The following is a 27,074-nucleotide window of genomic DNA, read 5'->3' on the forward strand; positions in this document are numbered from 1 at the left end:
GGAGTCAGAACACGATAAGCCTCCAGGTTCTTTCAAGTTTGTGTTCCTTTGACCTGCTCTTTCGTGACATCTACACCTGGGGGTGGGGGTGGGTGGAGACTGGCATCAGGAACCCAGAGCCAGCTGTCTTGCCCCCTCTCCGTTCATGTATTCTGGGCTATGCCCTTGAGCCTTGCACAGGGATTTGCCCTTCTGCCTTGTTGGGTCCTGTTGCAGCTTGTGAGGGAGTGGTTGTCTAGATGCTGACCTCCTACCTAGAGGGTGCCACCAGGTGAGGGCTCTGATGGTACTTATTCAGTGTCCTGGCATCAGGCTCAGGACCCTGGGGTTATTTGGTTAAGAGAAAAGTAAAACCTAGAAATCTCTTTCAGGCTTGTTCCTTTAGGGCGGTAACTTCATTTCTTAGTTCATCTCAAGCCCCCTGACATCTTAGTAATAATAGTTATAGGGATTTATTTACTTATTTATTTATTATTTTAAAAAGATTTTATTTATTTATTCATGAGAGACACAGAGAGAGTGAGAGAGAGGCAGAGACACAGGCAGAGGGAGAAGCAGGCTCCATGCAGGGAGCCCGACATGGGACCCGATCCCGGGTCTCCAGGGTCATGCCCTGGGCCAAAGGTGGTGCCAAACCCCTGAGCCACCCGGGCTGCGATATATATATATTTTTAAAGATTTTACTTATTTGAGAGAGAGTGTACACAAGCTGGGGGAGGGGCAGAGGGAGAGGGAGAAGCAGAATCCCCGCTGAGCAGGGAGCCCGACGTGAGGCTCGATCCCAGGACCCCAAGATCATGACCTGAGCCAAAGGCAGACACTTCACTGAGTCACCCAGGCACCCCAATAATAGGGTCTTTTTAAGAAAGATTGATTTACTTATTTGAGAGAGAGGGAGGCAGAGGGAGAGGGAGAGAAGCAGACTACCCCCTTGAGTGTGGAGCCCGATGCAGGGCTCAATCCCAGGACTTCGTGTGACTGGAGCTGAGATGGAGTCAGCCACTTACCTGACTGAACCACCCAAGTGCCCCTTATAGTATCTAGAACTATAGATAGTTCTCCCTCTCAACTATTTTCTATCTCAGGACACCTTTCTGCCCCTCACCCCATCTAGCAAGGAAGGATAGGAATCAGGTAGGGTGATATTGCAGGACACAGTGCTGCGCTAATGCTCATCAAAAGTTGTGGAAGGTCCAGAGAGACTCAGCACCAAGCTGGAGCTCCCTGCCCTTCCCCTGCAGGCGCTCTGCCTCAGCTCCTTCCTGCCTTCCCCTCCTGGGGAAACCAGCAGCCTTTGTGAGTCTCCTTGACAACAGGATGGAAGTTAAAAATAACCTTGTGCTGGGACATGTGTGTGTGCGTGCACATGTGCTTGTGCCTAGATACATGCCCTCTCCCCTGCTGGGCTCCTGCTCAGTCCCTGTGGCTTCCAGATGCTCCTGGTGAGCATCTGTGGGAGGCTTTGGTGGGGCCCAGGTGCTCACATGCTGGAGCTCCTTGGTTTAGGGGTTGGATCTAGATAATACTGCAGCATCGTTACTTCATATCGCTGATGGTTGCCGCTAGGGTGTGGGTGTTAATGTTCACATAAAGAATGGGAGGTCTTTCTGAATGCCTCAGTCTTCATTTAGTCTAACTGGAAGGTGATTAATCCCAGTGGCATTGCTGTATTTCAGAACCTCTCAGGGTGCTGGAGTAGGACATAGCCCTGGGTGGGAGTTTTGCTGTATCTCTTTAGGGAACTCCCGCAAGTAAGGAGGACTCTTTCTGGACATATTTTATAAGGTGAGGACACTGAAGTACAGAGGTACTTGTGTGACTTGTCCAGAGTTACCTGGCTGAGCTGTGGCAGAGTAAGGAAGAGTGACCCTGTCATCAGAAGCTACAGCTCTTCCCTCAGATCCTACTGGTGAGGTCATCTCCACAGGTCCTTTACCAAAGCCAGCTGTCTTACATCAGCAGCCTCACACTAGTTAAAGCCCCGTTTTGTGGTGTTATCACAGTTAGTTTAAAAAGAGCGGTTTCCCTGAGAGTAGGGGCTGGGTAACTCTTTACCACACTTGGGATTAATTCCTGGCTTTCTCTTCCCATTTTTCCATCCATTAGTAAGTATTTTGCTCTGTACCAGGCATGGGTAGGTCGTGAGAAAAAGGTGGTCCTTATCTTAAGGGAGCAACAATTAGAAAAATCTCTCCATCAGTTCTCAATGGGGCCAGTGCCCAAAGGGAGGAGGGTAGGAGAAGGAATGACTGGGATGGAGGTGGGGTTGGAGAAGGCTGGGAGAACATGTCAGTGTACTTAAGGCTGGGATGTATCAGATGCTCCTATGAATCCAAAGGAAGGCAGAAAAACTGGTAGAAAAATGGTCAACGACTTGATAGACGCTTTACAAAAGAAGATACCCAAAGAATCAATAAACATGAAATGGTGCTTGATTTCATATACTTATTAGGGAAATTCAAATTATTCAACTTATTAAAAAATGTGACTGGGGCACCTGAGTGACTCAGTGGTTGAGCATCTGCCTTTGGCTTAGGTCATGATCCTGGAGTCCTGGGATCGAGTCCCGCATCAGGCTCCCCCCAGGAAGCCTGCTACTCCCTCTGCCTATGTCTCTGCCTCTCTGTCTCTCATGAATGAATAAAATCTTAAAAAAACAAAACAAAAAACAAAAAAAGTGACTCTTTGTGTTCACACACATATATAATGAAGTCTTTGAAGGTGTGGTGAAACATCCTTTTACCATTTCTGGTTTACTTCATCCTGAATGTCTTACTGAAAAAATAAAATGGGGTCTCTGCCCTAAGCTCCGCACTCCCACGCTCCAGCTCCGTGTCTGCCCTCTCTGTGTGCACTGGCCAGTGGGGAGCCCGTGAGCCTGGATGCCCTGCAGCTCCCTGTGGACTAAGGTGCCCCTCATTGAGAACGTGGCATTGTTCTGAGGCACAGTGGTCTGTAACTCCACTCAGATGAATGTGCTGCAGCAGCTTCTCGTGGAGCCAGTTCAAGCATCAGGAAAATGCCAGGAATGAAGAGATCCTCAATTCCCTCAAGTACATCTGACCCAGCGGTGGGCTTGAGTCCACCTTTGTGCCTCTGGAGAAGTGCGAGGTGGAGGGTGCACAGGTGCACCTTCTCTTCACCTTCCCATGGGAGGCTCTGCCTGGCCCCAGTGACAACGCCACTGTGCTCATGACCAACCCCCAAGCTCATCATCTGGCTCTAGGTTGCCACACCCGTGTTGCCTGGTGTGCCCAGATGGTGTGCCTGTGCGTAGTGCAGCTTCCACTTTTCCAACCAACGACATTGAGCCTGACATCAAAGCCCTGCTGTCCCAGGGCCTGAGCTGTGCTAGGGTGCCCCTCTTCTCTCTGCTACCTGGCAATCACAGCGCTGCCCCTTGGGGATTTCATCCATGATGAGGTTTCCTAGAAATTTGCATGGAGGAATGCCTGATGTCCAGGAAAATCCCCTGAGCTGGGTACTTCTTGTCCATCCCAGCCCACCCCTTCTCCACATCAAGGCTCCTCACAAAGTGTTGGGTGTCAGAAAAACAATGGATTCCAAGATGCTTAAAGGAAATTTAGTGGGATGAACACCTGGAAGTCAGAAGACCTTCGTTAATAGATTTGGGACCCACCACTGAACTTCTCAGAGCCTCTGTCTCTTCATTTGTAGAGATCTCCGGTCTCCTTTCCCTTCCAAAACTTCTCTGAGGTTCACAACAGGTATGGGAAACATTCTTACAGCTGTTGAGAGCTCTGCAAATACGAAGCAGTATTGTTAGACTCTAATTTGAAGCAATTTGATTTCTCTCTCATCTCCCCAACAGCAGTGATTTTAAATTCCTGTAAGAGATAAATGCTCTGAGTAGTAGGGTCCCTAGGATTCAGAGCAGCCTGTCCTTGGTACTTTGGATAGAGAGCCTATTGCTGGCATGACTCTGGTCCCCTCATCGGGATTGGCAAGCAGGGTGAGTTTCTGATGTAGCCAGAGCCCATATGGCAATTCTGAGTGACATCGCACTGAGCTGCATGGCAGGGAAAGGACAGTGGCATACCACTCCTGCTGAAGTCTTGACTCTAGTAAGCAGTACTATGTGGCTTCCACACTGACTGGGGCTGGCCTCCCCATGGGGTGCTCTTGTGGAGTCTGGAAGTAGCACTGTGGACTTTGGGGGGGTCCAGTGCGGGACAGCCTGCACACCCAGCTTTTCTCTAAGAGCTTTGCCAGAGCCATGGGCCACCCTGGTGGCACTAGGAGTCCTCCTCATATAGCAGAGCAGGGACTGTTTCCTCCATGATATAGGTGTTGGTGGAGAGGGGTTTTTTAGAGGTGGATGTGTCTTCCTGGGTGCCAGTGGCCAAACCCTTAATAGGTAGTAAACCTGGCAGCAAGGGCAGGGTCAGGAATGAGGTCCTGATGAAATCAGGCCTGCCTCTCCTTTGGCTTTGGATACAAAAGAGCCCCTTTCTCCCTTGTCTGGACTGTTTCCTCTCCTGCCCCTGGCCAGGCAAGGGGGATTGAGCAGATTGTGGCTGTAACTCATTTCCTCATGGTACAGATGCGTGCCTCACTTCCAGCAGAGAGTTGGCCATCTTGGCACATGTCACAACAGTGTTGGGATCACTGTGTGTCCCATCTGTTTTGTCACTTGATTGTGCTAGGTCCTTGAGCCTTGTTGGGGCGGGGGTGGGTGGGGGTGGTGTCTTTTCCCACAGATCTCCTATGACAGGCATGTATTCATCACTATCCTGCTAAGCATTTTTGACCTTTTCCTCGTCTGTTTTTCTGCCATGTAGGAATCAGAGACAGAAGCAAAGGTAGATGGAGAGACTGCATCGGACAGTGAGAGCCGAGCAGAAGCTGCTCCTTTATCAGCCTCTACAGATGATACACCAGAGGTCCTCAACAGGGCCCTTTCCAACTTGTCTTCAAGGTAACCTGGCTTCATGAGCAGATGCTTGTGGGGTCCTTGCTTCAGGTCCAGGTGCCAGGGGAGACCCAGAGCCCTCAGACAGCCTGCAGTCTTAGGACATGAGCCCCCACAGCTATGACAGTATGTGGGTGAGGGGCCTGCCTAGCAGTGGCCATGGTCTCCCCGCTTCTGCATGGGTCTCTGCTAAATGTGATCTAGTGCTTACTGGCTACTATGGGCACAGTCTAGAAGGATCTGGCCCTTGAAAGGTGCTATAGGCTGGGCTGGAAGGTACAATCGTCCAAGGAAGGTGGGGAAAGTGTGGACAAAGCGGTGGTGGTGGGCAAGGTTGCTGACACAACATGCAAAGGGGCTTGTGTCTAATAGACGGGCGGTTTTTCACAGAGGAGCCCAACTTCTAGGTCAGAGTTTAGTTTTCCCTGACCCACACACATGCATTGTGGACGTTCCTTAAATTCTCCCAGAAGAATTGAGAAATCTCAACTCAAGTGAATCCAGGGTTAAATGTTAGTCCCTTGAAACTCTGATTCTCCAACACTGGCTATGTGGTCAGATGAAAAACACAAACTTTAAGACCCCAAAACATCATCTGAAGGTGGCTCTATGTGTGTCTCCCATACACATGTCTCTTTGAAAGTTGGTATTGTGCAGTTGTCAAGGACATGGGTTCTGGTGCCAGACTCCCAGGATTCAAATCTCAGTTTGACCACATCCCAGCTGTCTGATTTGTGCATCCTTTTCCTTTTCTGTAAAGGTTACTAGTGTTGAGGGTTAAATGCATTAATATACACAGAAGCCATATAAAAGTGCCAAATGCATCTTTCTGATCATTATTATCATCAGTTAGTGTTGTTCTCACCATAAAGATGCAGGGGCAGAGTGATGTAGGATTCTGCTGCTGGAAATATATACGTTATTTTTTCTTTGGACTGAGAGCCATAGAAACCATCCAAGTAGGTACAGAAGTAGGCACCACATTTCCCTTGGGACTTTTGCCTGATTGTTTTGTTAAGATAAAAGCTGGGTATATTTTTCTGTAGGCTTTGGAGCACCTGCTGAGTTTGGTGTGGGTGAAGTGATGGCTCTGTTTGCCCTTCTTCTGCCTGCCTGTGGCTAGTATCTCCGTTGAGGTGAAGGGATTGACTTCTCTTTCCACAAAGAGCCATCCCCCTTGGGTTTGTGCTGCACTTCTTTCTGGGCTCCTAACATGCTTTCTCCTTCCCCTCTTCTCTTAGATGGAAGAACTGGTGGGTGAGAGGCATCCTGACTTTGGCCATGATTGCATTTTTCTTCATCATCATTTACCTGGGACCAATGGTTTTAATGATCATTGTAAGTGTCATTTGCATACTATTTTAGTTTTGCCTTCATTTTTTTCCCACAGGATCAGTCATCTGAAGTGTAGGGCATTGGGTTGGTTTCTGGGCATCAGTGGGAGTTCCGGCTCCTTAGACCACATCTGCCTTAGAATATCTGACCTCTCCATTTTTAGGAGCCAACTGGAGGGTGTTGGCACAGGCCAGTTGTGTGTGGTTAAAGATATCTCTTCATTTTAAAAGTTGATACTATTATTTCAGCTGTTTGATTAGCCTATGACCCTGGCTATGACTCTGTGTGATTCTGATTTTTGTTTCTTGTTTTCCTGGGGCCTCACTATGGGGCTTAGGACTTTGATTTAAAAATCCCAGTCCACAGCACTGCTCTCTTAGTTTTCCTGCTGTCATGGACAGGGTCAGATGACTAGTGGCTGACTGCTGAGCAAAGCAGTTGGGGCTTTTCAGGTATTTCTATTCAAAGTCAAAAGGAGAAGAGATTAATTGAGTCCAGGGAGGTACAACAATAAAAAGTTAATTGAAGCTTCAGTGGTATGTATTTATTGGATCTCCTATGTGAGACATAAAGGACTGCACTGCCAAGGGGGGGGGGTGTGAGTGAGAAAGGAGAAGTAGAGCAGAATCACTGTAGGACTGACATTCTTAAATATGATAGTTTCTTTCCAAGACCCATGGCCCATGTGTGGGTTTTTGCTTCCCAAGATGGTTAAGAACTGGGAATTAGCAGGTGTTCTGATTCTTTAATGTCTTGCAGGTGATGTGTGTTCAGATTAAATGTTTCCATGAGATTATCACTATTGGCTACAATGTCTACCACTCCTATGACCTGCCCTGGTTCAGAACCCTCAGCTGGTAAGCCCACTAACCCCACAGGGGCCCTTAATGGATTTGGACGAAAAGCATTTTATGGTAGGTATTTACAGTCATGGTGGATAGGTGGGGAGTGATGGCCACCGACTCACATGGCACCTTTAAGACCCAAGTATTTTGGGTAGCCCCGGTGGCTCAGCGGTTTAGCGCTGCCTTTGTCCCAGGGCCTGATCCTGGAGACCTGGGATCGAGTCCCACATCAGGCTCCCTGCATGGAGCCTGCTTCTCCCTCTGCTTGTGTTTCTGCCTCTCTCTCTCTCTCTCTCTCTCTTAATCTCTCTCTCTCTGTGTCTCTAATAAATAAATTTTAAAAAATCTAAAGAAAAAAAAAAGACCCAAGTATTTTATGTGGCTGGCATGTGAGGAGTGTTGAATACTTACCTGGGGCCTGGAATCTCCCATACTGGCTACATCTTGAGCACGTTTGCCTTGGTGTTTGGATTCATCAGACTTTGCACAGTGGCCCCCAATTCTAGACCAGCATGTTTTTAATGCTCTGCTATCTGAGTGTCCCATAAGAGTCATCTGTAGGTTGTCAGTGCTGGTGTTGCTATTTCTGGAACTTGGTTTCCTCGTCCTTGAGACAGTTGGTTGAGACTGAGTCAGTCAACTTTGGACCCCCCCCCCCCCCCATTCCTCAGGATGGAGGCACCTAATGGACCAGAGTGCGCAGGATCCAAATGTAGAGGATCTGGGCTCCTCTGAGAAACTCTGCTCCCTTTGTCCTAGGAAAGGGCTCGACTGCCTTCAGGCAGAAACACAGTTAAAACCTGTAGCACAGGTGATGTCTGAGATCCTGTCCTGATCTGAAACTCTGTTTTATTGGCTTCAGTGTCCTCAGGGAACACAAGAACAGATCTCTTGTGTGGTGCTGAGAGGAGTTGGGGCAAATACAGAATCTTCTCACCTGCTGTGCTGGGACTCAAGGATTGGTTCCATGACTTAGCAGCCCAAGATGAGGGCTTCTGGCCAAGGGAGCTGAAGTGCTCAGACTTGGGCCAGACATATCCTTCCCAGAGATGCTTCCTTACCACCCAGCCGTGCAGCCTGCCTCATGGTCTCCGCATGGGCCTGTGCCTGTCACCTGGGTTAAGATGTAGGTCTCTCTTGTGACTGTCCTATAGCTGGGAAGCAGTATTTTAAATTTTGTTAAACACATTCAGGATCTCTGACCTTCTGTTGTGGTCACTGACCTAAGGGAGTGTTTTTCATGTAACAGAAAATAAATCCAATATAAGAGTTCTTGAACTTCCACAATTAAAAAAAAGAAGAAGAAAGAAAATAGAGGAGAGAAGCTCTCTACTCTCTTTCCTACCTCAGGATCCCGAGTATTTGGAGTAGGTCTGTGTGTGCCCATACTCCAAAGCATCACTGAGACTGCCAAGGTATATGAGCCATGGCCTCTCCCTTCCCAGAGGTCCAGTGGAGGAGGCAGGTTATAAACAAATGAATTAATGCTGGTGAAAGGTTTATGTGTCAGAGAGGCTTCAGAGACGGAGATACTCAGAGCACAATTAATTGCTTAGTGAAATGTCCAAATACTACATACTATAGAAATAAACATGGAGGAGGCAGATACCATGCTAGGTTGTGCAAGCTTTTATGAAGAAAATGGTATTTGAGTAATGAGTGACAAAATGGGTAAGTGAAGAGGATGTCCCAGGCTGGGGGAGATAGGAGTGAAGCAGATGGTGGCAAAGCCAGAGTAAACCACTGTGATAGGTGTGCAGGGTTCCCAGAAGAATGGGAACAGGATGGGGAGGCAGGATGAGGCAGGCTCTGGAAGGTCATCTTATGGTTGGAGTGTTCTTAGGTTAGGCATGGTGACTTTATAAAAGGGGCAAAAACTGAGTCTCAGGTTTGTGATGAATGGAGAGTGAGTGAAAACTGCCATGGATTTCCAGATAAAACTTCTCACCCACAGGGTCTCCAGTGAACAGGAAATTGTGGTTGGCTTGTCCCTCTGGGAGCTGCCACGGGAGGGTTCGGGTGGACTGCTCCTCTGATCCTCAGAGCTTCCTGTCAGCCTCACTGTGAAGGAGAGGCTACATGTGTGCTCCCCATGGTGGTGACCTGTCTTCATTTACAGGTACTTTCTCCTGTGTGTCAATTACTTCTTCTATGGCGAGACAGTGACAGATTACTTCTTCACTCTGGTCCAGAGAGAGGAGCCTTTGCGGATTCTCAGTAAATACCACCGCTTCATTTCCTTTACTCTCTATCTAATAGGTAGGCATTTAGCGGTTTACCAGTTCTTGTGTTTGTCTTGTTTTTGTACGTTTGCTGAGTAGAAGTTGGGGAACTTCTTGGTTAATGCACAGGTTGGATGATGTTAAGTCTGTGTGGGACAGCAGAACTGAGGGCTCTGCCTTAAATGTGAGTCATAGCAGCTTTTGACTAAGAAATGGGACTGAGGGCCTTGTGTGGTTTTAGGGACTATAGTTTGTGCCACCTGTCCCTGTGTCCCAGCATCCTTTGGAGGACAGCATAACACAGTCCATTCCTGACTCTGCTATTGGCAGAGATTCTGTGGTGTGATCAAAACAAAAACCACCTAGGAGTTTGGGTATAAAAACAAGCAGCTACCTTTAGGGGAGTCACCTGAGGAGCTGCACGAGGGCCATTACAGTGTGGTAGAAATTTTACCTATCTGGGTTTAAAAAGAGTGTGATTTCATAGGAGCTGGGAGCTTAATCTCTGAGACTCTTTTGTAGTCTGGAGCTAAAACAGCAGAGGTACTGTGAAGATTTAATCAGATACATTAAAAGTTGACAAACAGTAAGGTGCTGTGTCAGTCTAAACTCATTCCTACCTGAGTGTTAAGTGTTAATGCTAGTGTTTTTCGTAGTTACTCTCAAAGCCAGTTTGAGGCACAGGAGAAATTTGTTCTGACCTAAATTTCAGTCTGACCTATTTTTGATCAGCTTGATAGCAATACTGGGCTCTGTGAATAACACCTGGCCATTAAACCAGAAAATCCATTGCCAGGGAGTCTGTTGCTGTTGAGCATAGTCAAAGAGCATGCCTCAGACCCTGAAAGTAGCCCCCACAGTGGGAGGTCAGGAGTCTGGAATAGCCACATGAGGGGCCAAGCCACTCTTGTGGGTAAAAGTCTCTTTCCTTCTTGGAGAAGTGTGTGGGCCTGCAGATTTTTTTTTTCTTTTTTGTGAGAATTGCAAGGCCCTGACTCCATACTAGGTAGATCCTCCCTTAGCCAAACCTATAATTTAGGATAGGGTCAGCAAACTTTTTCATAAAGGTCCAGATAGTATTTTAGGCTTTGGGGACCATTGAGTCTTTGTTGCAACTCTTCCACCCTTGAGCACGAAAGGAGAACCCCAGATAATATATAAGCAAATGGGCATGGCTGTGTTTCAATAAAATTTTATTTATAAAATAAATAGGCAAACAGGCAGCTGGTCTGACCTTTGTTGGTTGACCCCTGCTCTAGTATCAAAACATTCCTATCTGGTGAACAGTGTTCTAAATCAAGTGTAGTCTGCAAGATTTAAAAATATTGCCTTCCTTTGATTGTCTTAAAGGAGTGCAGTTTTGTTCCTAACTCTTACTGGAATAACTAGGTTTATTCCCCTGGGCTTTGGAATTGTGTGCTGGTTAACTTCTGCCAGGAAATTGGCCAAAGGACCATTTAACACATCTAAAGGAAATGACTAGGACAGAGATAATGTTGGGTGTGATTCATTTTGCCCTTTCTCCTCCTCAAACTAGGATTCTGCATGTTTGTACTGAGTCTGGTCAAGAAGCATTATCGACTGCAGTTCTACATGGTAAGGGAAATATATGTATGTGTGTCAGAATTCTTGGCTTAAGTGAAGTTCTGCAGAAACTCAACAAGACTCTGCTTTCTGTGACAAATCGGAACTCTGGAATGCAGTCTGTTTTGTGTGCATCTAGAACCTAGAACATGAAGGGGTGTCTCTGTTTAAGTTAGGTGGCTCTGCATCCACACAGACCCAATCACTTTTACTTAATTTATACTCCAGGCAGTCTTTCCACTAGGACCTGGAGGTGGCTTTCAAGTAAGGCTCAAGGTGAAGCTTCAGGCCCTGCTACCTCTCTCTTTCAACTTGAAAACAACCCCTGACTGAGTGTACCAAGCACTCAAGTAACATTTTTTACAAAGATTCTATTTACTTAGAGAATGCACGCACACAAAAGGAGAAGTAGACTCTTCCCACTGAGCAGGAAGCCTGACACAGGGCTTGATCCCAGGATCCTGAGATCATGACCTATGCTGAAGGCAGACGCTTAACTGACTGAGCCACTCCAAACGCCCCAGCACTCAACATTTATTGAGAAAATGAGATGAAACCTAGGCTTTCAGAGCGGAGAAAGACTTGCTCATCTGTGGTCCCTAATTGTAGCTGGGGGCAAAGTTCATACCAAATGCCTGTTCTGTACCTTTTTACTTATAGTAAGACAAGTACAGACATCTATTCTACCTGTTTTTGTTTTTTTGTATTTTTTTTTAAAGCTATTTTCTATTTGTTATTGGCTGTTATTTGAAGTTCCTTTCAGGGTAACATATAGGTCAAATGTATTTTTGATCATCTTTTGCAGTTTGGCTGGACCCATGTAACATTATTGATTGTTGTGACTCAGTCACATCTCGTTATTCACAACCTGTTTGAAGGAATGATCTGGTGAGTGATGTCAGTGAGGGAGATTTTCCCTTTTATTTTGTGGGTTTTCTCATGTCCAGTAGGCTGAGAACTCAAGCTTACCTTCTAAGCCAAGAGTTCTTACCTTGAGCTACATCAAAATCCCCTGCAGGGCTAGTTACATACAACACACATCACTGGGCCTCCCTCCTGAGTTTCTATTTCAATAGATTCAGTAATGAGAATTTCTAGTATATTCCCGGGTGATGCTGCTGCTGCTGCCAGTACCTATACTTTGAGAACCTATATTCTAGACTAACAAATACATGGATAATTAAAGAATCAAAGACAATGCAACTGTATGGCAACAGGTTTGAAAAACTAAAGGAAACTTTCATGATCTGGGAAAATGTAAACTCCCAAAAGTCATGAAGAAGAAAACTTGAAAAGATCAAGAACTATAGAAGAACTTTGAAAATCGCCTAAGAATCCACACGTGGGAAAAAGCAACCAATGATAATAGCAGAGTTTTACTACCCCTTCATATGAAAGCTAATAAGCTTAGGGAGGTAGAAAGAAGAATGTTACACTGATTTCTTTAATGATTACAGGTAACCATTATAAATAAACTATTAGCAAATAGAACCTGGCAATGTGTCAAAAGAACCATATAGTAGTCATTACTTAGTAGATTTTTTTCCAGAAGTACAATGGTTTCAGCAAGAAATCTGTCAGGATATACAGAAATCAGGAGGTTGACTGAGGAAGCTGGATGATCTTGGAGAGAAGATGAAGGCATATCCTAATTTATATGAGGTACTCAAGTGTGATTAAGACTCCAGATTGTGCCTCTGTTTTCAGATCTCAGAATGAGGTTATAGTAATACCTACCTCCTGAGGAATAAATTAGTAACTATATGTAAAGTGCTTAGAACAGAGACATAAATGTTGGCCTTAGGCACTATAACGTTTAAAACAATGATAATAATGGCCTAAGGAGGCACACAATCTTTCCCTTTCTTTCAGAGTTTTTGTTAGATAATTCTAAGGAATGGCCCATGATAAGTCCTTATCTTTAGGGCCAAACATACCACTTGGTTGTATGTGAATCATAGTAAAATTTCTGGTTATTGGTTTTCACACAACCTATAGGATTTAATTATAGATGTAGAAAATATGAAGAGCAGAGAATATGTGCTAGAAGCCTTGACAAAGTAGAACTTTGACATTGTATGGGTTTGGGACTATACAGATGCTTTCTTAACAAACAGAAAATGTTGCCTCTAATTGATGGGTCAAGAAATCAGAGATTTATGTATATCATGTTAAATACGGAAATTTAAATAGAGGACATTTTTAAAAAGTGATAGTGGAGACTGAGGAGAGCAGAACGATGGTACAGGTGTGAAGCTGTACGGCTCCTTTTTCGTGGTGGCGATCAGCAGGCCAGGGGTGATGGGTCAAGAAGATAGCTAGCTGTGTGGGATGTGGTTCTGCGCTCAGCATAGCCCTAGGGAAATGTAGTGCTCACTAGAGTTAGTCATAAACCATTTACAAAAAAAGTAGGTAAGTTATGAAATAAACATGAAATACACTGCATAGAATTATGTAGGTAACCACTAGAAGGAGAGAAGTCAGGAATGAGTACAAGTAATTATTTTGGGGGAATAGAGATAGGGATGAGGGAAACAGGGTAAACGTTTTCTTCTTTACAGTTCAAATTTGTATTACCACGTTTACACTGTGCATATATTACTTTTGTAAAAGAAAAAGCAAATGGCACTTTATAGAACACCATCATTTATTCAGGAGTTATTCAGAAAACATGTGAATGTCTGCTTTGTCCCTGGTACTAGGTATAGTTTGTCTGTTTTTTATTTCTTTCTAGCTTCTTTCATGGATAAGTACTTACAGGTTTCGTTGGTATTGGAATTGATGAACGGCATTGTTTTGTAGACATCTGAGGTATTGCCGTCTTGGGAAAGTTGATTTTTACTTTGGTTTGTTCCCTAGGTTCATTGTCCCTATCTCTTGTGTGATCTGTAATGACATTATGGCCTATATGTTTGGCTTCTTCTTCGGTCGGACCCCTCTCATTAAGGTAAGTGGGTCATCCTAACATGAAGTACTGCCATGAGGGAAGGGTAGTGCTTTCAGTACAAGCAGAGCAGCTTGGGAACAAAAGAAATCTAGCCTATGTATGTGTGTGTATCTTCAGTCATCCCAAAGAAAGTCTAGCTGGCAAGGACTTAGTTTTGAGAGAAAAGCCAAAGGAAGACATTTGACAATTATTCATAGAGAGGAAAAGAGCTAATAGAATGTTTATAGACAAAATAGGCACATTTCGGGGGCTTTGGTCTGAATATGAGTGTTGTCATTAAATTAGTATATACCCTTTCCTAATTATCTGACTTGAATGACTAATTGGGACAGAAAGGAAACTGAGGGGTATGAGGCTGGGAGTAAGGAGATCCAGTATAGGGTTATTTTAGAAGGGGAGGTGGTTAACAGAATGAGGTGGGGCTTTTTGTTTTCTTTTGTTTTTTGTTTTTTATTTTTTATAGTAGAAAGATTTTAAACAAGTAATCATTGTTTCCAAAGCCAGTTGTCAAAATGCCCTTTGTTAAGAATTTGTTCTTTGTCCCTAGCTGTCCCCGAAGAAGACCTGGGAAGGCTTCATTGGAGGATTCTTTGCTACTGTGGTGTTTGGCCTGCTGGTAAGTGGTGGTCCCTGCTGCTTGGGGGAACGGACAGAGACCTCACACCTACCATCAAAGCTTGCCGAGGGCTAGAGAGCTGGTTTCCTGAGGCCAAGGACTCTGTCCCACTGAGTGATTACCTCACCCCGTGAGGGGCATGAGCATGGCCTGCTCTGTCACTGGCTCAGCAGAGTCAGCTGTCCTTCATCTGCCAGTTTTCAAACAGGGTCTTGGTAGTTGAGGAGCAGGGGGCCAGATGCACCTGTACTCCTCTCATGCCAAGGCGTGGTGACACTCAGCAGGTAATGTCCTTATCTACACATTTGGTATTTCAAGGTTGAGTGATTGGTAGCTGAGAGTAGGAGGTGAGGTGAGTTATGTCACTCCAGCCCAGGTTCTCTCCCATGTGTGCCCTGTGAGAGGAGGATGATCTTCCCACCCTTTCTGGAGCATTCCCTGCTTCTGACCATCAGGCCAGCCTCTCTTTTTTCAGAAGTGCCAGCCGTCCTCCAGTACTGGTTCCTTTACTTCCTTGCTCTTCTATATTCTTCCTCTAGGCGGGCTGTCTCTCACTATACCACTCCCTGACAACATGCCTCCAGTTCAAATTAAATTAAGAGATCTTGAGAAAAAGGGACCATTGCTCCCCTAAATGGGGAGAAGCTTCTTGTAGTCCTTTGCCTAAATTCCTTCAGGTCTTTCCTGGATTTCGACCTGGGTGTTTGGGCAACTATGTGTAAAGCCTCAGTGGGCCATGAACCTCTTTTTCAATTCTTTTCCAAACTCAGGCAAAATACTTGTGGGGAAACATGAACCTCTGATTTAGTGCACAGCTCACAGTTAGCAGGGTCCTAGGCGCTGTGAGAGATGCAGTGAAACCCCATGCGAGCTGCTCAGGCAGGATGGCTGGGACTTGTATCTTCTGCCCAACTCTGCTCTTTATCTTCAGCTGTCCTATGTGATGTCCGGGTACAGATGCTTTGTCTGCCCTGTGGAATACAACAATGACACCAACAGCTTTACTGTGGACTGCGAGCCCTCCGACCTCTTTCGTCTGCAGGAGTACAACATTCCTGAGGTGATCCAGTCAGTCATTGGCTTGGTATGTGCCACTCACGTTGGGCAAACTATCCCTGGTTAGCTAGTGACTGCAGAGAGTGAACCCTCTCTCCACCATGGCAACTCCCTCAAGAAAAAACCTTGCTTCTTCCCTCCACAATGCTGCAGATCCCAGCGTGGAGGAGACTTGTTCAAGTCAGATAAGGGTGAGAACAGAAGGAAACATTTCATCTCACTTCAATTCATTTAGACCAGTGGTTCTCAAACTGTGGTCTGGGGAGTCCCTGAGATCCTTTTAGGGAATCTCTGAGGTCACAGTTATTTTCATAATGATATAATGACATTATTTGCCTTTTTTAACCTTGTTGACATTTGCTGTGAAAGGTGAAAAGCAGTTGTGGGTAAACTTGCTGATACTCTAGCATGAGTGAAGGCAGTGGCACCTAACTGAACTAAGACATTGGATTCTTCATGCCACACACTTGCTGTAGGAATAAGGTAGTTCCTCTTAAGAGTGTCTTTGGTGAAACCATAAAATGATTCATTTTATTAAATCCTGACCCTTGAATATATACCTATCTAGTACTCTTACACACACAAATAGAAAGTATTCATTTCCTTTACCTAAAGAAAAGCAGACATGTACCTGTTTGAGTTATGAGCTGAGCTAGCTGCTTTTTTATAGGGACATAATTTTTACTTGAACTGACTAGTTTTTCAACTTTGCATATTTGACAAACATTTTCTTTGAAAACGGATGAAGTGAGCCTGTCACTTCAAGGAAAACACCTGACAGTGATTGTTACCAATGATAGAATTTGGCTTCCTAGTGAAAATCAGTATTTTGGAAAGCATATACCTGTCACTGGAGCTTGACAGCTTCCTAATACTTCAAAGCTTTGTGAATGTGAGCTGCAATGATTTTTGTGTGTGGGATTTTTATAATGATTTTAACATAATGATTATTTTGACATGTGTTTTGACATTGTTTATAGCAAAATGTGTCTACATTTGGAAGATTTATATAACTTAGTGAACTATCATTTTCTAAATGGCAATGCATGGTGTTTAAACTGTCAGGTGGGGTAAAAGATTCATTCAAAGTGTAAGACCCGTGGATTTCAATGTTAAGAGTATTGTAAGTTCATTCATTGGATTTCAAATTCCACACTGCGCCAAATTTTTAAGAAACTACCACTTGTCCAGTTCTGGTGTAGTGTCAGAGAAGAGTACCTATAATTATCTGAAAAGACAATGCTGAAATACTCTTCCTTCTTTCAGCTACTGTGTAAGGCTGGATTTTTTCCCCATACTTCAACTAAAACATCATATTGCAACAGACTGAATGCATAAATGTTCTCTATTAAGCCAGGCATTAGAGATTTATAAACAAACAAAATCTAGTTTTCTTACTAATTTTGTTTTTGGGGGAGAAAATATAGTTCATTTCATAAAGAGTTATTTATGTTAACAAGGCATCTTGACTGATTTCATTTATTCTTCTCAGACAACAGTCTGGATGTACCCCTTCCAGATTCACAGCATTGCCCTGTCCACCTTTGCCTCGCTCATCGGCCCCTTTGGAGGTTTCTTTGCAAGTGGATTCAAACGAGCCTTTAAAATCAAAGTAGGAAAACTTTCTTCTCTGTTGTTCTCGTTGTCTCTCAGCCTGATATCCTCCTTTCCCTCCCCATCAACCACCACCTCCTTCAAAATACCAAGCTGTAAACTGACTAATGTGTGCTCTTCTTCACCTATGGGTGGAATTTAGGCTGGTTAATTAAAAGTACATTGTTTCTGGGGCTCCTGAGTGGCTCAGTTGGTTAAGTGTCCAACTGTTTATTTCAGCTCATGTCATGACTCTCAGGGTCGTGAGATTGAGCCCCATGTGTGGAGCCTGCTTAAGATTCTTTCTCTGTCCCTCTGCACATCCGCCCCCACCCCCCCTCCCACTGCCTTATGTTCTCTAAAAAACAACAACAACAACAACAAAACAAGAATAACATTGTTTCCAAGAAAATTCAGTATAGTTGACCCTTGAACATGCAGGGGTTAGAAGCACTGCTCCCTTCCACCATCCCCATTCTCCCACACAGTAGAAAATTCACATATAACTGTTTACTGGAAGAATTACTGATAAACAGTTGACTAACACATATTTTGTATGTTATATGTATTATAGACTGTATTCTTACAATAAATAAGCTAGAGAAAAGAAAATGTGATTAAGAAAATTAGAAAGAGGGACACCTGGGTGGCTCAGTGAGTGAGCATCTACCTTCAGCCCAGGTCATGATCCCAGGGTCCTGGGATTGAGTCCTGCATCAGACTTCCTGCATGGAGCCTGCTTCTCCCTCTGTCTGTGTCTCTGCCTCTCTCTGTCTCTCATGAATAAATAAATAAAATCTTTAAAAAAAATTGTGAGAGAAAACACATTTACATTACTGTATTTACTGAAAAAAATTCAAGTATAAGTAGACCCATGTAGTTCAAACCCCTGTTGTTCAAGGGTCAACTGTAGTTGGATTTTCAGTTTATTTGTTAATATATGTTGTATCTTTCTTTAGAAGAAGCCTTTTACCATAAAATTGTGTTCTATAATACCCTCAGCATTTGAATCAACACTTCTTCTTTTTTTTTTTTTTTTTTAAGATTTTATTTATTTATTCATGAGAGACACAGAGAGAGAGAGAGGCAGAGACACAGACAGGCAGAGGGAGAAACAGGCTCCATGCAAGGGGCCCGATGTGGGACTCGATCCCGGGACTCCAGGATCACTCCCTGGGCCAAAGGCAGGCGCTAAACCGCTGAGCCACCCAGGGATCCCCCTGAACCAACACTTCTTACTTTCTATTGCCCTTAGCTACTCAGGACATTAGTGGGGCATTGACAAGGGACCATAGGCCAGGGTTTGGTGTTGGCCTAGCCCAGGCTCACCAGTCCTTCCTCTGCCTCAAACAGGACTTCGCCAACACCATTCCTGGCCATGGAGGCATCATGGATCGCTTTGACTGCCAGTACCTGATGGCCACCTTTGTCAACGTGTACATTGCCAGTTTTATCAGGTACTGTGCCATTCCATCTGAACCATGTTGGTGGAATTTTGAATGTGGTGAAATTCTAGAATTTGAGCTACAAATCAGTTGGAGTGAAAAGCGTCCCAAACATGAATGCAGTTTTTAGTTGTACTCTGTCTGGATTCTCTAAGGGCCCCCCATCCTGCCCTCCATGAGTAGAGAATCCAGAGAGAACAGCAACCATTTGGGTAATCAGGCCTTAGAAGCTGATGGGCTCCTGTTTCCTCACATTCTCTTCCAGGGGCCCCAACCCAAGCAAGCTGATTCAGCAGTTCCTGACCTTGCGTCCAGATCAACAGCTTCACATCTTCAACACACTCAGATCTCACCTGGCTGACAAGGGGATGCTGACAGTTGCCACGGAGGATGAATAGGGGCCCTGGGGCTGAGACAGCAGGAGCAAACGGAGCAAGGGGCCAGGTTCCAAGGCAAGCCCCACTGATGTGATTCAGACAATGACGAGGCTTCAACTCACTGTTTTTCTTTTTTTTTTTTGGGGGGGGGGGGTTAGAGTGTTTTTTATTTGTGGGTTTTAAAAACAATCTGTATATACTGTCTTTGTGCTTATGATTTGGGTCGTGGATAAACTACAGCTTTGAGTTGGAAAGAAGTCACGGGGGTAAGACCATTTGGGTTTTTTAAAAAAAGTTTTAACCTGAAAGACAGTGTTGTCCAACCAGGGTGCATCTGCTTGTGCTTCTTGCTCCCAAGCTAGAGCCTCTGTTTCTGGGCTCAATCAGAAAGTGGATGTTCATCTGTGTCTGATCAGTTCAGGGGGTCCCCTGGCCTGTCGTCTTTGTAGCTGCCCCCAGCTGGGAAGAGGTGCATAGCTTGGATGTCTTTGCTACTGGAGAGCTTTCACCTGGGCTTCTCAAGAATTCCTGCCCTGGAATGATGGGACAATTGCCTTCTGTACGCTGGAGGGACAAAAGTTTGTTAATTAGATAAGCATTCTACCCACAAAGTCCTGCGGAGTGTGAGCTCTGCTTTGATATGGGTTCACCTTACTTCATCATAGACCGAAAGGCGGCTTCAATATTTTTTTCTTCAGGAAGCACGAGAAATTATTTATAATAGTCTGAAAAAATACACTGTAATATTTCAAGTGTATGCAGTAGAATGTACTGTAACCGAGCCCTTTTCCACAGGTTATAGACTCAAGTGGCTCCTCTTGGGTAGTCCAGCTATGTCTTTTCAGGGACGCTACTGTTCACGTTTGTGCTGTAGACTTGTTGCTGCTGAATCCTTTCTGGGGGCTTTCCTGTTAGGCAGGGAGCAGGGGGCTTCTTGTTCACTCACCCTTTGCCTGACCGACCACCCTAATAGCTGCTGTGTTGTATATATACTACTCTTATGGCAAGTGTGTATCTGTGTGTGTTTTAAAAAATCACTTCTTTCTTACAGTGATTTCAATTGTACCATGACTTATTCACTGAAACCACAAAATCCTGCTTACAACTCTGGAAAACCTAACCTGATTAGAGGTGTGACTATTCTGAAGATTACATGCACATTTATATATAATATATATATATATATATTATATATAAATGTGACCAGTTTAGATGTAGTTTGTATTTTATTGAGGGACCTTTTTTTCTTTTAAACTGTGATTTTTTTTTTTCCCCTGCCTGATTATAGGAGTGAGGTTGACTTTGGGGCAACAAGTTCTTTGTCAGGACAAGAAGGGAGGTTAGGAGAGAGAACTTGGTGCTCAGGTGTTCGGTTATTCTGTGCCATGCTGGTTCTCATTGCCAAATGAGGGTGCAGTGACTTGCTTCAGCACCTTGGTCTGCTATTGGTTCATTCTGTTTCTGTTTAAATCAGCCTTCCCTGGATGTTCACAGTCAGCTTAGGTCACTGATATGTCTGGCACAGGGCAGCCGGCCCCTCCCAACATTGCAGCTCATGATCACTGTGTGGCTTTCTCCACGTTTGCAGCACTGAAGCCACTTTCCCCCCTCTGAGCTTGTACTTCCATTTCAGTACATGGCTTTTCTGGTTCAGGGCCGAGGCCCCTTAAAAACAAAATGGGTTTTTACATGGGGTTTCCGTTCTGGCTGTGTGATCCTGATGTGACCATCTGGCAGGACACAGCACTTTCTTGGTCCTCATCTTGAGTGCTCCCCTAATTCCAGTGTTCTGTGATTCTGGCTGAGCAAGTTCATGTCACCAGAGGCTAATTGTGGGTATCGAGTTGTGGCCTGGGCACCCAAACAGCAAGAGATTTCAGGCTATTACTAAATGCCTGACCTTGAGATGAGTCAGTAGCTCACTGATAAATCTTAAACAGTGAAGGTCATTAGTAACAAATCTAGTTTTCACATTGAAGAATGAACTTGGTTTCTGAAACCAGAGACACAAGGGGTTGGTTGTTTCTGTTGCCTTAGTGTGGGCATATGGTGGGGGCCTTGGTGGCTGGAGCCCAGCAGCCCTTGCAGAAGACCGTCTTTGGGATTAGGGTGCCTGGCACCTTCCTCTGTGGAAGTGGTCACCTAGGGGGCCTCTGGGGTCCTAGGAAACTGAAGCTGGATTCTCACTAGAGCTCTCAGCAAGAAGCCCAGAAGGTCAGCTTGGGTTTTATCTTCTGTTTTCCCCACCTGCTTTCTGGTCAGAGAAGAAGAATTTCCTAGAGCCTAGTAGCCAGGAAAGCAAAGCCACCTTGTGTCTCTGAATATGCACAGTGTTTTTCCTTCTCCCATTTGTTAGGATATTTCACCGTATGGTCAAGATGTAGGAGACTATTTTAACATACCCCTGGACTGATCTTCATGAATGGCATAACTTGCTTCAGATCCATTTTTTTGTGTGTGTGAGAAATAAAATGTGACCGAAACTGTGTGCTCTCCCTTGTTGTGACTTCAGTTTCTCCCTCCCATGTGTGGTTTTCCATTCCCCACTTGTTTCTGCATCATCATTATCTTGCAGTCCTAATTTAGAAACCTTTGTTTTTTGCTCAGAATCTAGTGATCTCTGGAGGCACCTCAGGTCAGAGTCCTGAGCACCTTACTAGTGAGGTCACTGAGGGTCAGAGCAGCAAGAGTGCTTCTCCAGGGTCACCAGGCAGAGGCAAGCCTCACTCCACCTTGCACTGCCCCGCTCACCAGGATAGGGATGATCCCTGGCCCCACTTGCTTTTGTGAGATGGTGTTAAGTGTGCCTGGAATTCTGCAGCATTGGTTCTCCAAGCCGAGGAGGCCCAGCACCAGGTTGGCACTTACAGAGGGAGCTGATGAGCAAGGGTGTCCTGGAAACCTGGAGGTGGGGAGGGGTTCTACAGAGGGCTAGGCCTGAGCATCCTCCCTGGTGAGCCCAACTCGTGACTGCTCATGGGATGCCTGAGTCTTTTCCCCTTCACCACCCTCAGCATTGAGAAAGTGTACATGTATGTTTTGCTTCTGAGAGTGAAATCCCTAAGGCAACCTGGATCTTATTTGTGCTTATTATTTTTTGCCTGTTTCATATTCTGAGCATATTAGTAGCTACAGTATAATTATATTTTAAGTTATTTACTCTTAGTGTTTTTTATATTTTGTATCTCTAATTCTATAATGTATGTCTGAAATTAGTGTCTCACTTTTAGAAGGGGTGGAATGTAACATTTAATCTTATACAGGTAGACTTTGGAGCCATTTTCATAGTATTTGTTTTTTCCCACTGGGCTGCTTCTCCTGTAACATATTTTTGGAATCTTCCTGCATAACACATTTTAAAGATTAAACAGACCCTGAATTGAATCTAAGCTAGTTGCTGAGTTGGCTGGAAGATGATCCTAATGGTTTCCTGAGTTCAGATCTTCAAACTGTCCACGAGTCCCCAGCAGGCTCAGCGGCACCCCCATGTCGATGGAGGTGGTTGGGAGGATGTAAATGACTCAGGGCAAAGAGCGTCACTGCTCAGAAAACTCAGCAATGGCCTTTCTCTATTAGGAACCTGCCCTAGGTCAATTTCTAAGTAAGTAGATTTCCATTACTCTATGCAATGTGATCCGTCATTCTGGAACCTCTTCCTGTGTCCATAATATTTTAGGCACTGTCACTGGCTTCCAGAGTAACTCCATCTGGGCCTACCTTCCTTTCCCATTGTGATGATGTGCTGAGTATCAGGTGGAGTAGCGAGGGGGTGGTTTTACTTTTCCCAGGGTTCCCGTTCTTCCAGAGTCAGGGAGGGGAGGAACGGCTAGGAGAAGGATGTCCAGGTGGCTGTCTAGACATCACAAGACAGTGAACCATGGGCATACTCACTGTGCTTGTGTGCAGCAGGGACTCTGAAGAAGCAGCTATAACAAATCCTCAGCTTCTTCCCTAAGGGGGCTGATTCTTGGCCAGAGTCTCATTGTTCTGTCCTCGTCTTGGTCAAAAGGAACTTCTCTTTCCCTTGATCACTCTTCACACAGTTGTCCATTTTCCAGTTTTTGGAAGACATTTGACACTCCCATTGTCTGATTTGGTTTCCCTTGTTGTTGTTGGGTGAGGGCCTGATGGCCTGATCTGCAGAGGGTGCTGCTCTTGGACCACGTGATCAAGAGTGAACGGTCTCTTCTAGGCCCACCTCATCTTGGTCCTAGACTCTGCTCATCCACATCTCTGCAGCAGGCAGGCATTCTCAGTGAGGAATGGAGTCTCAGCTGCTGACTGCTTGTACCACTGTCCAGTGTTCCTGTCTTTCTGTTCCTTCTGGCTCTGCCCTGTCACCGCCTTTTAGGTTGACTAGTAGGGACCTTACTACCTGGGCTCTCAGGTGGCTAGAGGTTATTCTTACCTGGAGCTGTCTCTTAATGGAGTAAGGCTTTCACCTGTTTGTAGGTGGGCTGTGTTTTCAAGAGCAAAGAGCTCACAGCTATGAGGGCAATTTGGGAGATATACTTTGGATGTTGGGGTTTGTAGAATATTTGAGTAATTTATGAGACTAGAGGGCAGAATATGTGGCATCTTAAGATTTTATGGGTAGTGGGTTTCAAATCCCTTGGCCTTTTGAAGACCCTGTCCCATCTCCTTCCCCTCTCCACCAAATGCCTATCTGCTGAGGCTCCTTTTTATTCTTGAGCAAATAAGATACCAGCAGTGTGTTATTATTATTAATAATAATAGTTGCAATAATAGTCATAGCGCTTAATATGTGCCAGGTATAATGCTAAGGGTTTATATACATTATCCCTTTTAATCCAGAAAACAGCCTTTGATTATATATTATTGTCCTCATTTTATAAATAAGGAAACCAAGGCACCATGACAGGCTGATCTCACTAGTTAAGAAGATAGACCTAGGGCTATTCGAGTTTAGGCAGGTTACTAGGTGTACCTCCAATCTGATGGGGTCTGACAGTCACCTCCCACAAGGGGTTATTCTGAGGATTTTATGAGCTAATGCATGTAAGCATTTAGCACGGTGCCTGGCACTTAGTAAGCACTCAATAAATGGTAGTTCTTGTCAAACTCAATAAGTAATTTGAACCCAAGTTAGTGTAATGCCAGAGACTGGGTTCTTAGTCACTACACTGTTACTTGCCCTGCACACAGCCTGGGTGTTCACAGTCTAGAAGATTTTGAGAGAGGCAGGCCAACTTTAACACCCACCTACAGTGTGTGGGTGCATCAGACTTCATTTAGAAGGCTAGCCTGACAAAAGGAAAGAAGACATGGTGATGGGCAGCAATTCTTCACTCTTAGTTGGAGTGGTTTCCGTGAGGTCTTGCCCACTTTCTGTTGCCCATGGCCTGGCCTCTCCTTGGAGAAGGTTCTTACCTCTTGCCTGATGCTGCCTCCACTCCATGAGAGGTGAGGTCTTGTGACTCACTCTGGACCCCATTTTCCTTTGTACACAGCTCAGTGGCCTGAGCAGTTTCCTGTATGGGTGGGCCTCTCAAGGGCCAAGGAGAATGGGGAAAAGAGAAACCTATGTGGCAGATTATAGTACTGATGGAAATCTTAGTTCTGCCCATACCCTCACAACATAACAAGTCAGGGGCCTTGTGTTTTGTGCTTTCTTAAAAGTATTAATGGGCAAGGGGTGCCTAGATGGCTCAGTTGCTTAGGTGTCTGCCTTCAGCTCAGGCCATGGTCCCAAGGGTCTCGGGATTGAGCCCTGTGTCAGGCTCCCTGCTCGGCGGGGAGCCTGCTTCTTCCTCTTCCTCTGCTGTTCCTCCTGCTTGTGCTCTCTCTCTATCTCAAATAAATCAAATCTCTTTTAAAAAGGTATTAATGGGCTAGAAGCAGATGACCTCTTGAGAGCCTAGATGGCATGGAGTATTTGTTTCTGGTGGAGTTTCATTTAGCTAGAATCAAGGTTAGTTTAAAGGATCAGATAGGTGTGTGATGAATGAACGGAAAACAGGCACTGGGATTGTGTGAACAATATTTCACTTGGTTTTCCAAATGGAGATGGAGACTTGGGGGAGGGCATGTGTTTGAGGTGGAGGGTTCTTTGCTTTGAAGGAATCTTGCTGACAGAATCCATGAGAGTCTCAAGCCAATGGAATAATCATAACTACCAATAGACCATGGACTGTTTCCTGGGTGTTGTTGGGGAATGAAGACCAGACTCAAAGCCCCATTGTATTTAAAGAATGGTCTCTTCCCTTCAGTTAAATAATGAAGTAATGACTATGAATGGAATCAGGAGAAGGTTGTAGAAGTGTTCAGTAAGCATCTGCTCTGACAGGCTGATCCTAGCTTGCCCTCACGCACTCTTGGACTCATATTTGCCAGGCCTGGCACTTCTTCCCTAATTATTGCATCTGATGGACACAGGTTGCCTTCTGTCTGTGAAGAAATGGGCTCTCAACTGGGGACAGGGGCCCTCTGGATATTGGGGCGACAATGCCCTGTGTTGGTCTCCTGGGCACAGGGCAGGGCCTACCTAGCTCCTTGCAGCCTCCCTAGGGCTTTACCTAAGTAACACTCACAGGGTGTAAGTGGACTTAGCCACCTGGTGATTCTGTCCCAAGTGAAATTGTGTCTCTTATACTGTTTTTGTCCTTGGCTCCCGGAACACATCTGCTTCTCCCCTTCATTCAGTTCATGGACTGGGCTTGCTGCCTTTGTGCCTAGAAATGCCAGAATAGGAAGGGAATTCTAGTTGGCAGAATGTATATCCATGTTCTTCTAAGAATGTCCTTCGTGTGCTGCTTTGTTTTCATTCACAGAGTGTCGTGTCACTCCTTAGGTCATGCTGGCTGGGCGTCTGGGGAACTGGTTAGAAAGGGGAAGAGATGAGTGGACATCATGGCCAAAAAAAAGCAAAGGACTTGGAGCTGCAAGAACAAGTCAGGACAGAATGCAGAGATTTGTTGCCCTCCACCTAGAAGACAGGGGAGAAGCCACAGAAGGCAAAGGAGAGGCCAGGCAGGAGTCCTGTGGCTGAGGGCAGACTAATGGGGGGCCAGCCCTGTGTTTTGTGGGTGCAGGGACCAGAAACAGAGCTCAGAAGCCTATCCAGGAAGATTCAAAGCTCACGGAATATGGACTATCCTCTGGAGCTGATGCTGATAGCAAATTTTTATTGATGCTTCATACTTTCCTAAAGGGAAGGGGAAAACCAAAGTGGGTGAGGTAGGGGGCCCCTCTGTGGAAGCCCCAGGAGCTCTGGGGTGTTGGGGGAGCTGGGCACAGCTGTGGACCTGCTCCTCAATTCAGTCTTGCTCTGAGGATCGATTTAACCCGAAAGCTCCCCCAGACAGAAATGCCTCCCTGCCCCATTGGGGAGTGCCAGGCAGTCACCTCTGGCCCATCCCAGCTGTGTCTGTGCCACCCAGAGGTTAGCCTATGTGTACCCTGCCTCCTCAAGGTCAGTGTCTCTGCTCCTCCCCTCGTGCGGTGTGATTCAGTCACGTCAGACGGGTAAACTAGTACTGACACTTGCTTTTCCTGCGCTCACACACTGGTAGCCTTGGAGCAGCTCTTGGGGGTGTGTGGAGCCCACCTGACAGTCCTTAGGGCCTCCCCAGATAGGTGTACTGCGGCTGTGCCCTTTACCTGACCTGGTGGTTTGCGGAATCCTTGTGTATTAGCCACAGCTGACCTTTCTCTGTGTTCTGATCTGTGTTGAACAGTACATGTAGATTCTTTTTCAGTGCAGTTCCAGAACATCATGTATTGTACATTGGGAAATATTTACCTTATTTATATACCTGAATGTTCCTGTTACACAAATAAACATCTATTAAGTTCTGTATTGTTTGTGGTTTCTGATGGGGGACGAGTGCCTTGTGAAGGCTATGGGTGCGTGGGACTTGGCTCGAAATGGGGCGGGGGGTGGTGCGGTGTGGAACCAGAATCCTTTCCCAGAATGCTGCCACCCCTGCCAGCGACTAAAGACATTCTGCCCTTGGCCTTTGCAATCTGCTCTCTTGGTTTTGGTCCAGCTTCCCTAACTCTTCCTCCTCAGCCACTTTTCTGAGTATCCTTTTCCACCTGTCCCTGAGATTGTGGCACTCTGCCTGAGGCTTTCTCCCCCCCCACAACTGAACTCTGTCC

At 45.4% G+C, this 27,074-nt stretch overlaps 1 protein-coding gene across 1 annotated transcript in view; it reads left to right on the forward strand.

Moving 5' to 3' along the window:
* Window positions 1–26,770, forward strand: part of CDS2 (CDP-diacylglycerol synthase 2) — a 65,458-nt gene extending 38,688 nt beyond the window's left edge. Inside the window, exons 2-13 of the mRNA XM_072736334.1 lie at window positions 4,803–4,939; window positions 6,175–6,271; window positions 7,028–7,125; window positions 9,233–9,372; window positions 10,873–10,931; window positions 11,725–11,807; window positions 13,779–13,866; window positions 14,414–14,482; window positions 15,414–15,566; window positions 17,031–17,150; window positions 18,485–18,588; window positions 18,842–26,770. Coding sequence (XP_072592435.1) covers window positions 4,803–4,939; window positions 6,175–6,271; window positions 7,028–7,125; window positions 9,233–9,372; window positions 10,873–10,931; window positions 11,725–11,807; window positions 13,779–13,866; window positions 14,414–14,482; window positions 15,414–15,566; window positions 17,031–17,150; window positions 18,485–18,588; window positions 18,842–18,974 — 1,281 coding nt within the window. The 3' untranslated portion in view covers window positions 18,975–26,770. The remainder of the gene's footprint in view (window positions 1–4,802; window positions 4,940–6,174; window positions 6,272–7,027; window positions 7,126–9,232; window positions 9,373–10,872; window positions 10,932–11,724; window positions 11,808–13,778; window positions 13,867–14,413; window positions 14,483–15,413; window positions 15,567–17,030; window positions 17,151–18,484; window positions 18,589–18,841) is intronic.
* Window positions 26,771–27,074: the final 304 nt, after the last annotated feature.

This window comes from Vulpes vulpes, chromosome 14 (genome assembly GCF_048418805.1).
Source record: "Vulpes vulpes isolate BD-2025 chromosome 14, VulVul3, whole genome shotgun sequence".
Classification (NCBI taxonomy): domain Eukaryota; kingdom Metazoa; phylum Chordata; class Mammalia; order Carnivora; family Canidae; genus Vulpes; species Vulpes vulpes.